Source organism: Pipra filicauda, unplaced genomic scaffold, assembly GCF_003945595.2.
Source record: "Pipra filicauda isolate LSUMZ 115617 unplaced genomic scaffold, ASM394559v2 scaffold93_size3172892_pilon, whole genome shotgun sequence".
NCBI lineage: Eukaryota > Metazoa > Chordata > Aves > Passeriformes > Pipridae > Pipra > Pipra filicauda.
Genome location: NW_024105131.1, coordinates 2,256,853 through 2,270,060, shown reverse-complemented (window position 1 = coordinate 2,270,060; position 13,208 = coordinate 2,256,853). Strand labels below are relative to the sequence as shown.

The following is a 13,208-nucleotide window of genomic DNA, read 5'->3' as shown; positions in this document are numbered from 1 at the left end:
AAAATTTCATGCATGTGAAGATGAATGCTAACTGTGTTGTTACCATGACGTGAGTTCCTTCTCATAATTACTTGAAACAACATTAGACGGTTTGAGGAAGGGGGAACTATAGAGTTGTTGTAAAGACATTTCTTCTTGTATTTTAAAATACTTTGGGTCTACCTTTTTTTCCCCCTTTCTCAAATGTTTCAGCAGTATTTCAGATACTTACTACTTAAGAAGCTTCTTGTGCAAAATAATTTTATTTTGCTTTTTCATTATACAGCTACTCTTTAGAGATGGCTCTTCTGTGCTTCTCCCTACCATATCGTTTATTTCTCCATTTTTACCCATAGGCCTTTCATTTATTGCTCTAGACTTGTCTTGGCCTTCACTTTCCATTGCTTGCCCTACCAAAAGCAGTGTCCTTTCTGTTATATATACCTTCTGGGACAAGAAGCTCCCCTCAGTATGTTTGTACATAAATAGTCTTTTAGCTCTAATGCAGAGCATACATGACATTAGCAAACAAACTGACTGTTCAGGCTTGTTTTGTTGTGTGGGAAAAGCTTCTTTATGTGAGATTAGGTTGCTTTCTGTAGTCGCAAACATGATCTCCGATGTTAAAAACTTGATTTTAAATATTATGAAAATGCTGAGGTTTTGTCGTCCTTTCAGGTTCTGCTTTAGCAGCTAATGTTTGCAAAAAGATCACAGGGCGTCTCACTAGTGCTATAGCCAAGCAGGAAGATGTATCTGTTCAACTGGAGGCACTGGATATCATGGCTGATATGCTGAGCAGGTAAACATCCATCTTTTAATATGCCGGTGAATGCTGATAAGTACTCCTTAAAGCTTGAACTTTAGTTTTCCAAATGTAAAATTAAATTAGTTGAAGTTATGTGAAATAATATGATAAGGTATTAAGTACAGGTGAAACTTAATTTAGAAAAAAAGTGAATATATTGAAGATAATTGATTTATAGAACAATTCCTTTGTTATGTAATCTTCTGAGAACTGTAATTTTAAGCTTATTTTAATGTTTATTTTTATATTTATTGATTTATGTTTTAAACTAATTTCTTCTTTTAAAAAGTTCCTAAAGCTTAAATTTAAATAATTAATTGGAATCTTTGTGATGTTTGGGGAATACTTAAAGATTGTTGTACAGTATATGAACAAAGTTATCTAGATTCAATTGGTTTGAGTTTGTGTTTTGTCTGTTTTAAGGCAAGGAGGACTGCTTGTTAGCTTCCATCCTTCAATTCTGACCTGTCTGCTCCCCCAGCTGACCAGCCCAAGACTTGCTGTGAGGAAAAGAACCATCATTGCTCTTGGTCACCTGGTTATGAGTTGTGGCAATATGGTTTTTGTTGACCTCATTGAACATCTGTTGACAGAACTGTCTAAAAATGATTCCATGTCAACAACTAGGACCTATATACAGTGTATTGCTGCTATCAGTAGGCAAGCAGGTCACAGAATAGGTAAGAAAAATTTATAAATTATCTTTTACTTTAAAGTTTTTAGGTGAGGGTAATTACTTAGCTAATTATTTTTCTCTTACTAGGTGAATATCTTGAGAAAATAATTCCTTTGGTTGTAAAGTTTTGTAATGTAGATGATGATGAACTACGAGAGTATTGCATTCAAGCCTTTGAATCTTTTGTTAGGAGGTAAGTCATGGGTACCTATTTCAGGCTTTCAGATCTGATAGTGTGCCACTGGATTGTAAGCTATCAAGAGACAATCTCCTTCATAGAAAATATTTTTGCAAGCTTTGAGCTGGAACTGTTTCTATAACTCTACCTTGTAACTTAACTGTTAAACAGGGTGTTATGTCTGTACTTTAGAAACTTCCTACTGTGCCATTGCTACTTGTGCAAACAGGAGGTGGGAAGTCTATTTGTGTCCAGCAATAGTGACCGAAAAATTGGTATCCAGAGGCGTATCTTAGTCCTTTTCAAACTTCCAATCTAGCAGATCCTGTTACGCAGTAGCACTGCCCTTTCTGACCTTCCTTTCGGAATTTCTGTAATTCAGATGGGTGCATTGATATTAGTTTTGTTGGCTAATGTCTCCAAAGTACAGTATGTGGCATGAAGTCGTTTAGGAATATTTTAGTTCTTCAAAGTAATTTGACATTGATTGTACTTTTTATTGTGCAGGTGTCCTAAAGAAGTTTATCCCCATGTATCTACTATTATAAACATTTGTCTTAAATATCTTACGTATGATCCTAATTACAATTATGATGATGAGGATGAAGATGAAAATGCTATGGATGCCGATGGTGGTGATGATGATGATCAAGGTATATTCTCTTGTCAGTTTGGGGGAGAGGGTGAGCTTGTGATCCTGTACCTGTCTGAGAAAATTGGTATAGGTGGTACTGCTACTAAGTACCAGCATTTGAGTGACTTGTATACTTTCATATTCATATTTTGTACCTCTTTTAAACATACCTTATGAACTTACCTCTTGGAATAAAAGTGTAGGATATTGTTTCTGGAGATCTGTGATTCCAAGGGTGAACACAAAATACAAGAGAAATACTTTAAAATACTTGAAAGGTGGAAAAAGGCAGAAGCGTGTAGCATGATATAACTAAAGTGAGAAGAACATCAGTTCGTGAGTTGAAAATACATATACAGCATGGGGAAGGCTTCTCACTACTTTCCACTGTATTGTCACCTAATGCATAAAATCAGAATAGATTGAAAATTGCCTAGTATTTTTCTGTAGGATAAAAAAGTGTTTTAGACTGAAAGGCGTAATGTATTTATTGTTAATACAGTGGCAAAGCATTGCTGTATGTAAGCTTTATGAAAACTTGGACACACAAGTAATCTGAACTGAGGGCATAACATTCCCATTACTTAAGAAAAGAATGAGCTGCATAGTTGTTGCTTTTGCACCTGAGAAGTCTGTATTATTTATTTTTTTGTTGTTGTTATTTTTGGGGGCAGTGTATGGTTTATTTACTCCTAGAAAGAAGCAGACAGAATAATTGACTGAATCTTGATCAGCTAATGTTCATTGTTGCATTGTTGTTTATGTCACAAATAAAGAGGAATGTGCTTTAAATCAGTAGTCAGGCTGTAAATATGATGGGAACCTCGTTGTCCTATTTGCAGTTTAATGCGTATGTAAGACTAGCGTGAAAAAATTGGCTTAGAATTACAACTTAGGCCATTTAGAAGGCTTTTTATGTATGACTTTTAACATACTTCTGAACCTATTTCTTCATGTGTCTTACGCAGAGAACCCAACTGTCTTCTTTTTCAATTGTTTAAAATAAAACTTGGTGCTTTGCTGGTCTAGACTTGAACTTACGCATAATTTATTTTTTTAAGGGAGCGATGATGAATATAGTGATGATGATGACATGAGCTGGAAAGTGAGGCGTGCTGCTGCTAAATGTCTGGATGCTGTGGTTAGCACACGACATGAAATGCTCCCAGAATTCTACAAAACTGTATCTCCTGCTTTAATAGCCAGATTCAAAGAACGTGAAGAGAACGTTAAAGCAGATGTTTTTCATGCATATCTTTCTCTTTTAAAACAAACTCGACCTGTGCAAAGTTGGCTTTGTGATCCTGATGCGATGGAACAAGGAGAGACACCTTTGACAATGCTTCAGAGTCAGGTTATTTGTCAAGATTTTTGTTATCTTTGAGAAGACATACTGAAGTTGCACCCTGTTCATAAGGATAGTTCATTAAATGTGCCTTCTTATGCTTTCATCACGTGCACGTTACGGTTTATTCCTGTAGTATTAACATAGAGAGCAAGCCAGGTAAACTGGCCCAAAACAGTGCAGCAGTCTTGGAAACTGAAATTACTGACTCACGCAAATGTCCTGATTTGATTTCAGTTGTTTACCATCACCTGTGAAAGTTCCATTACCAAAGCAAAATAGTTACTTTGTGCATTCTGTATGCAGACAATAAGCTCTAATGATTAAGATAAAACTTGATTTGCTACAACATATTTTATTTGCAGAATAAAAAGGATAATGCTGAAAAACTTTTTCTAAGTGAATTATTTGGGTGGCTTTTCAGTTGTTACTCTCTACAGCTTTATTAATGCAAATCACCTTTTAAAGTTAAATTACTGGTTTTTTTAAAGCAATTATTTTGACTTTATTCCCCAGTGTTTCTGTAACTTATCTAGTTCTGTGGAGAAATCAGAGGGCTCGGATGCACGTATTTCTTTATATGCCCCCCAGTAATCAATAACAGAAGAAATGTGAGCTATTGAATCAATTAACAGATGTGTGATGATTACAGGTCCCCAACATAGTTAAAGCCTTGCACAAACAGATGAAGGAGAAAAGTGTGAAGACTCGTCAGTGTTGCTTTAACATGCTGACTGAACTAGTAAATGTGTTACCTGGAGCCCTAACACAACATGTTCCTGTGCTTGTACCAGGTATGAGAAACATGTTATTAACTTAAATATTTATTAAATTGGATGTGAAGTTTTGAAACATCAAAATATTTTAGTCCTGATGGCTTTTTGCAAAAGCCTTGAAATGGGGCTTCTATTTAAAGAAAATGGCAAAATAACCAGCTACTATATGAATCCATATGAATATTTTAGTGACATATTTCCATTGATCTTAAAAACAAGGGTTGTCTCCAAGATTGAGGTTTTTTCCCTACTGTATCAAAACAAAGTTAATTTTCTTCTTAATTGCAAGATCAAGCTGCCTTCTTTTTCATCTCAACAGAGCAAAATATTGTCCATATTTTAGCTTTTGAAACTTAAAATATTGAAGTAACGATGAAAAGTAAGATTGGAAATGTTAAAGGTTCAGAATTTCTTTATAATTAAGAAAATACATCACAAACCGTCAAATTGCCCATATCCTCTGGTAGAGGAAGCTTAAAAACTAGTTGATTGAATTAAAGCACTGAAAGGGGCTTGGAAGCATTCAAGGAGGGTTGGGAGCTAGAAAACATAAATTCAGTATAGCTGCCTGCCTTTGGAAATTTTGAAGTGTTTTAGCAGACTATAAATTACTTACCCTAAAAATACATTTTTTGTTTTTCTTCCAGGAATAATTTTTTCACTGAATGACAAATCAAGTTCATCTAATCTGAAGATAGATGCTTTGTCCTGTTTGTATGTGATCCTCTGCAATCATTCTCCCCAAGTCTTTCATCCTCATGTTCAAGCATTGGTACCTCCTGTTGTAGCTTGCGTTGGAGACCCATTTTACAAGATAACATCAGAGGCACTTTTGGTTACCCAACAACTTGTGAAGGTTATTCGTCCATTAGATCAGCCTACTTCCTTTGATGCTACTCCTTACATCAAAGATTTGTTTACTTGTACAATCAAGAGATTAAAGGCTGCTGACATTGATCAGGAGGTCAAAGAAAGGGCAATATCTTGCATGGGTCAAATAATTTGTAGCCTTGGTGACAGCCTAGGCACAGACCTGCCTAGTACACTTCAGATCTTTCTAGAGAGACTGAAGAATGAGATCACTCGGTTAACTACAGTGAAGGCCATGACATTAATTGCTGGTTCTCCTTTGAAGATAGATTTGAGACCAATTCTTGGGGAAGGAGTTCCTATTCTTGCTTCTTTTTTGAGAAAGAACCAACGAGCTTTGAAACTGGGCACTCTTTCTGCTCTAGATATTTTAATTAAGAATTACAGTGACAGCTTGACAGCTGCCATGATTGATGCTGTCCTGGATGAGCTTCCACCTCTGATTAGTGAAAGTGATATGCACGTATCACAGATGGCCATCAGTTTTCTAACAACACTGGCTAAAGTATATCCTTCCTCCCTGTCAAAGATTAGTGGCTCCATTCTCAATGAACTTATTGGGCTGGTAAGATCACCTCTACTTCAGGGTGGAGCACTTAGTGCCATGCTAGAATTTTTCCAAGCTTTGGTTGTGACTGGTACAAATAGTTTAGGCTATATGGATTTACTGCGCATGTTAACGGGTCCAGTGTACTCACAGAGTACGGCACTTACTCATAAGCAGTCTTACTATTCCATTGCCAAATGTGTTGCTGCCCTTACTCGAGCCTGCCCTAAGGAAGGACCAGCTGTTGTAGGTCAGTTCATTCAAGATGTTAAGAACTCAAGGTCCACAGATTCCATTCGTCTTTTGGCTTTGCTTTCTCTTGGGGAAGTTGGGCATCACATTGACTTAAGTGGACAAATTGAGCTGAAGTCTGTGATATTAGAAGCATTCTCTTCTCCTAGTGAAGAGGTAAAATCGGCGGCATCTTATGCCTTAGGCAGCATTAGTGTTGGCAATCTTCCTGAGTATCTGCCATTTGTCCTACAAGAAATAACTAGTCAACCTAAGAGGCAATACCTTCTTCTTCATTCCCTGAAAGAAATAATTAGCTCTGCATCAGTGATTGGTCTCAAACCATATGTTGAGAACATCTGGGCCTTACTCCTGAAACACTGTGAATGTGCAGAAGAGGGCACAAGGAATGTTGTTGCTGAATGCTTGGGCAAGCTTACATTAATAGACCCAGAGACTCTGCTTCCGCGACTCAAGGGATACTTGGCATCAGGTGAGTAGTAGTAGTGCATGTACGTATTGTGGCTTTAAGGCAAATGGCTTTGTGCTATCTATTAATAAATGGATCTAGTTTGCAAATGATGTGCTTAAATTTTGTGATAACTCTTGAAGTTTTGCTCCTCCTCACCCAACAATGGAATCTTAGGTGGTTCCATTTTTACTAGAAGTTGCTAGTCATACATAAAAAGAATTACTTCTGTAATTAGCTTTCAGCTATGGTAATTCAAAGGAGCATGAATGACAAAGGGACAAATTAAAAAGCCAGTTGCAACATGTTGACATTTTGGTGTAAATTATTTGGTGTATTCATATTTTTCAGATAAGGATTCTGAAATTTTTAAGGATTAGGATGGATCATTGTGCATAATTCATGAATCAGTTTCATATCAAGAACTGTATTCACGTGTTTGCTTTACGTGCTTCTACTTTTAAGGAGAGAGGTGTTTTCTTTCTAGGCTGACGTTTGATCATACATAAGCTGTTCTAACAGGCTTATTACTCAAATTTTCTGTAGCAGATAACATTACATGCTTATTGTGTCTTACAGTATTTTTCCCATGTTTGAAATGTTTTCTCCATAGATTTACTTGAGTTACATATTGCATTTCTAGTAATCAATAACCTTTCTTGTTTGGTGTTCTTAAGAGTATTAGAAGTCTAAAAAGAATGAATGACACTGAGCATGATTTAGATTCTGTAGTTGTTCTGTTTTAATCTTGTGTATTCACACTTTTGTTTTGTATTAGGGTCCTCATACGCTCGAAGTTCAGTGGTTACTGCTGTTAAGTTCACTATTTCTGATCATCCACAACCCATAGACCCGCTCTTGAAGAACTGCATAGGTAAGTTCTTTACTTTTACTGACAGCTTTTTTGTTTCCAGGCAGTAGAATGACATTTAAAATTTGTTCTTTGTGTTATCAGAAGTAAGTATTTTGCAGATACTAGGATTAGCTGCTAATAATAACTGTTGGAAGAGTTCCAAGATGTTTCTGCAATAACCAGTTATTTCTATTAATACTAGTTTGTTTGAATTCTGAGCAGTAAAAAATGTTTGATTAAAAATTCTGTGTATTGAAGCTGTGATGAGCAATACAAAAAGCTAAGACTTTTAGGAGAGGGAACCCAAAAACTGATTTCCTTTCTCATGTTTTTGACAAATTAAATCAGTTTGATGTAGTAAGGTGTACTATCTTTACCCAGAAGTGTGGTCTTGGAAGTATTTAACATTCAGTCACTTAAAATATGCATACGTGAATTCAGAGTGTTACCAGGTTTTGAATTGTAAATATAGGTTGTTATGATTTTGTAATGCTCGTGATCTGAAAGCATTTGGAATTGTGTATATTTTTACAGGGATAAGGTAATCAGAGCTTTCAGTGTAGCATCGGTATGATAAAGAGCCTTGCAATGCTGTGGCTTTTTGAACTTTTTTCATTTGTATTACAACGATTTGTTTAATATGCTATGGTGAATGTTTTATACTTGAGTAGTTACAGGCTTAAAGATAGGTAAAAAATTATCTATACTACTAAGCCTAACGGGGAAAAAGATTTATCTTCAAAAGCATAAAGTTTTGTGGGGAGCAAGGTTTCTATTTATGGGTGAATGCAGTCAATTCCTATGTGTTATATTCATCACTAAGCTTACTTTTTTTTTAATAATACATTCAAGAATTGCTTTAGGTATTTTCCCCTCCCACTGAAGCTGCCTTGCCCCTTTGGTTTCTGCCAATATTTATTGATTATTCAGTAAAAAAACTATTGTTATCGAGTACTTAAAAAATCTTAGTCATCTTGAGTTTTGTTACCCCAGTGTCTTTTGTGTGTGTAGAAGTCACTTTGTTGGTTTTCTCATTTGAAAAATTTCACTCCTCATGGAGTTAGCTAGTAAAACTTCACAAACATTGTGGGAAAAATAAGATATAATCATGCAGCTATTTATTTTAACAAAGCTGTATTATAGAAGTATAGAAAATCTAATTTAAAAATCCCTGAGGGTAGAGTTGGACGAGAAGGTGTTGCTATGTTAATATATACTGAGTAGCCTTATTTTATGGTAATTTAGGTATTCTCAGTATATGCCAATTTAGGGGTTAAAAATCAGTATGTCGATAGTTTCCTTGAGGGGTGTTCTCAATTTTGTGAACTGCAGAATGGATATTGGTTTTCTAATGCATATTCTGAGAGAATTTAATGAATAAAAGCAAAGGTTAAACATAGTTTTCATTAATTTACATACTGTATCTTTAGAAAACAAGTTGAAATATCATTGTGATGGCCATTTATTTTGATGACCATAATGAAACTGCTGTTTTATTATACAAACTACTGTATATAATTAAATTAATACTTTTCATATGAGTATGGTTTTATTTGTATAATCATGCTGAAATAGCAGGTGTCTGTTACATTAAAATAACTCCTGCACTATGTCTTTTTGAAAGGTTAGAACTAAGCAAAGGTATTTTTAAAGTTGCAGATTAAAAGGATCGTCATAGGTTATTTATTTCTGTATGATTGCAGGTGATTTTCTGAAAACATTGGAGGACCCAGATCTCAATGTCAGGAGAGTAGCTCTAGTGACGTTTAACTCAGCTGCCCACAATAAACCATCTTTGATAAGGGACCTCTTAGATACTGTGCTTCCTCATCTTTACAATGAAACAAAAGTCAGAAAGGAACTAATCAGAGAGGTATGTTAACTAAGAAAAACAGTGCTAAATATATGTAAGTAGATAGATTTTTTTTAAAAAATGTGTTGTTTAACTTTGGTGTTTCTGTTTGCTGACAGGTGGAAATGGGACCATTTAAGCATACAGTTGATGATGGCTTGGACATAAGGAAAGCGGCTTTCGAGTGCATGTATACTCTATTGGATAGCTGTTTGGATAGACTAGATATATTTGAATTCTTGAACCACGTTGAAGATGGCCTGAAGGATCACTATGATATTAAGGTTAGCTGTCATTTTTCTCTGTGAAAGCAGTGACTATGTCAAAATATTTTAAATAGTGAATAAACTGACATGGTAAAAATATTATTTCATATGCTTAAGTACTTCACTACGTTTGCCAGTTTCATTGAAGTGTGACTGTTTGAAAGGTTACACAGCATTGTAGGAAATATATCTCCATATATATGCTAGGCATGACTAATAGTTGTATTGTGTTTTTTTCCTCAACCTAGATGCTAACCTTTTTAATGTTGGTGAGACTGTCTACCCTTTGTCCAAGTGCGGTGCTGCAGAGATTGGATAGGCTCGTGGAACCTTTGCGTGCTACATGTACAACTAAGGTACTTGAATTCATTTAAGTTAATTACTTTGTGTTGTCTTATAGAAATACAAACGAACTTGTGTTTAAAGAATACTTCAGTACTGCTGCAGCATTTTCTGAGTTATGATTGATAAGCTGGAGTAGGCAGGATGATATAAATAAGTGTGCCTTTATACATGTGTTAAATTTATTTAAATTACAAATCAAGGGATAGCCTTGTTAGCTTCTTTTTAAAAATTCTCCGTTTCTTTGCTGTCCTTTCTTTTCTTCCTTAAAAATTTAACTGCCACTTGGGCAACATGTAAATCTCATGTTATTATAAATAGTGAAACTGGAAGACGGAGTTTTTCTGGCATCTGATGGTTACGTTGTTTCAGACAAACATTTGGGTGATGAAGGCAGTGTAAAGTAGTCCTGGTTTCGTTGGGTTTTTATTGTTTATCCTGCCTCCTCATTTATATTACAAGATTATTGGATCTTGGCACAGTTAGTCTCCTTCCGTTCCTGCTCATCTTGATCCACCTGTGTGCTGTGACAGTCATTTAATGCCATTTACCTTGCTTTTCCATTGTTGTAGTCTTCTATATTTCACATCAAGAAAATTGACTGCCTTTAAAGATAATTTATGTTTGTATCACTGAAACATCTTTGAAAATGGTAACAGAAGGTTAAGCACTTACTCTAAGGTCAACTTTTTAATAAGTTCTATTCTCTGGAAACCAGGAGTAGTGTGATAATAGCAGTTTAATGTCATTTACCGACCTTACTAGGTAAAGGTTGGCTGCTGTAATTGCTTTGATTTGGTGATTGACTTGGTAGTTTACAGCCTTTTTCTACTTACCTTGCAGTATTGAAGCTTCAGTCTATTTGTAAACAGTTCTGCTAGAAAGATGTTTAGGGGTATTTTTTGTTTGGTTGGGTTTTTTTAAGAGCTTAGGTCATTTTGAAAGCTGTGCAAAGTGGTAGTATGGAAGGAAATAGGTTTTTGTAACATACTTTTTTTAAGGTGGGTATAGGTGGAAGTTTAGTAAAGTTTCAAACATATTTTCATTTTTTCCCTAGGTAAAGGCAAACTCGGTGAAACAGGAGTTTGAAAAGCAAGATGAACTAAAACGATCTGCTATGAGGGCTGTAGCAGCGCTTCTAACCATTCCAGAAGCAGAGAAGAGTCCATTAATGAGTGAATTTCAGTCACAGATAAGCTCTAACCCTGAGTTGGCAGCCATCTTTGAAAGTATCCAAAAAGATTCATCATCCACTAACTTGGAATCAATGGACACTAGTTAGATGTTTGTCCAAAATGGGGACCATTATGTTGAACCATATGATGCACTGAATTGACAGATTATGAGTAAGAAACAGAAAAAGCATATAATTACACATTGTTCCACTTTATTTACCTTTATGGAGACAGTTGGCTTTTCCCATAATTGCTTTTCTAGCATTATTCCAGAAATGTATTTCCATAATCCAGAATTTGTTAACCACTCTGTTTTAGTGGATTTGACCACATTTGGGAATTAAAAAGTTGACGCATGGTGTATGGAAATAGGTTCCAACATCCATTTGCCCTGTAATGTTTAGGATTAAAATGTCAAAATTTTGTGACCATGATTTTTTTCTTTTGTTCACTCTTTCTACTTGTAAACAAAAAAGGGGGGGAGGTGGGAATCAAGTGTCCAGGTGCACCATGTTTTTTGTATAACTTTTTATTCTTTTTTGTTTCAGCTTCATAAATTGATTTGGCTGACAGATGAATTATGTGTAAGATTTATTATATTAAAAAGATGGTTTGGGCACAGTTCAAAAAAAATCAGACACTAATGTCATTTTTACAGATGTGGGGATTAGAAAACCAATATCCCTGTTGTGCACACTAATTTTGCATGAGCAAGTTTACAAATATATATTGTCTGTAAAACAGCATGTGCAGTTTATTCGTAATGCAAGTTAAAATAAGTTCTACTGTATCAGTGCAGTTTTCAGGTATTTTGACGTACAGGCCATTCATACCGGAAGGGATGAATTAAGGTTTGTTATCTTAACCTGGCTTTTTTAAATGCCAGTAGCATGACCCTGCAGATATTCTTACAGTAAACATGATGATTTCTGCAGTTTTCATGGGTTTTCATTCCCAAAGACTGGATCCACTGGAATTGAGGTGGACAAACTGTAAGATTGGAGAGAAATAGGATGAGGTGGAGGTAAAATGAGCAGAGAAAACAATAGCTGCTCAGTGGCTCCTGAACTCTGGATTCAACTTTGCTTTTGTTATAAAAGTATGAAGGAAGTTTCTTTAGTGGATTCTGTCTCCTGTTCTTTATCCAACAGCTTTTGTTAAGGCACTAGTATATGGTGCTACCTAGACAAGTATTGCCAGACCATCATTTAGTTCCTGTTGGAATGTTTTCTGGCACATGGGACCACCAGTGGGTTGCAATGCTGCAAGTGTCATACAGTATTTTGGTGAGACAGGAAGCAGGGAATGGTCAAAAGACTGGAGAGAGATAAAAAGCCAACAGAAGAAAAAGTTCTTCTGTGAATATGCTGAGGTAATTTAGAAGCGGACCAGAAGTGGATAGCTGGCAGTCCTGCAATGAACTAGAATTGGGAATTCAATAACAAAAAAAGAGGGGAGCCACTGCCTCAAATTGAGACTTACCATTACTTGTTAAATGCAACTACATAGTTGTTTTGGTTTCTTTCCCTCTAAATCAGATCTGAATTTGATTTTTCTTAACTGGTATTTTTTAGCTAGTTTGATATTTTGGAAACCTGTTATGTGGGTATGTGGCATAAGCTGCTACATGACTAAATAAGCATACATTCTTATGACCTCAGAGACAGTTTCCTGTGAGCGTTGGGGCTTGGGGGCAAAATCTTCACCTTACATGCTTGCAGCTTGGGAAAAGCAGAGGAGATATTGGTACATTTTACCTTAATAGAAGGACCTGAACAAAGAAGTCTGTGAACTCATTGAATAGTAACAATTCTAATGCTGTAGAAATTTTTGAAAATGTAGCTTTCTCTGTCTCCAAAGTCTTCATACTAATGTAACAATTGTCTTCTAGAAGTAGTAATAAATGAGATTAAACATACCAACATATCTAAATGTCATGAAAAGGAGTGGGATGACTAGACAGAAACCATATGGTAGAAAAAGCACTGTGAATTAGGTGCATTTTATCTTACTGTATAATTCATCTACTTCAATTACAGCAATACACAGGCCTTCTAATTAAAAATCCATTGTGCTAATTAGTTGTCAACTAATCTTAGAACTTTTTATGTTAAGTTTTCAGAGTACATTAAAATGTTTTATAGACCTAAATCTAGATGTGAGAATGGTATGATAAACGTGAAATGTGAGGCTAAAATAGGAAAATG

General features: G+C 35.5%; 1 protein-coding gene across 1 annotated transcript in view; it reads left to right on the top strand.

The window, feature by feature from the left end:
* The window catches only part of CAND1 (cullin associated and neddylation dissociated 1), a 28,034-nt gene extending 15,107 nt beyond the window's left edge, over positions 1 to 12,927 (top strand). Inside the window, exons 4-15 of the mRNA XM_027741478.2 lie at positions 658 to 781; positions 1,211 to 1,467; positions 1,551 to 1,656; positions 2,149 to 2,294; positions 3,337 to 3,629; positions 4,273 to 4,414; positions 5,044 to 6,537; positions 7,292 to 7,387; positions 9,070 to 9,239; positions 9,338 to 9,502; positions 9,733 to 9,840; positions 10,884 to 12,927. Coding sequence (XP_027597279.1) covers positions 658 to 781; positions 1,211 to 1,467; positions 1,551 to 1,656; positions 2,149 to 2,294; positions 3,337 to 3,629; positions 4,273 to 4,414; positions 5,044 to 6,537; positions 7,292 to 7,387; positions 9,070 to 9,239; positions 9,338 to 9,502; positions 9,733 to 9,840; positions 10,884 to 11,108 — 3,326 coding nt within the window. The 3' untranslated portion in view covers positions 11,109 to 12,927. The remainder of the gene's footprint in view (positions 1 to 657; positions 782 to 1,210; positions 1,468 to 1,550; positions 1,657 to 2,148; positions 2,295 to 3,336; positions 3,630 to 4,272; positions 4,415 to 5,043; positions 6,538 to 7,291; positions 7,388 to 9,069; positions 9,240 to 9,337; positions 9,503 to 9,732; positions 9,841 to 10,883) is intronic.
* Positions 12,928 to 13,208: the final 281 nt, after the last annotated feature.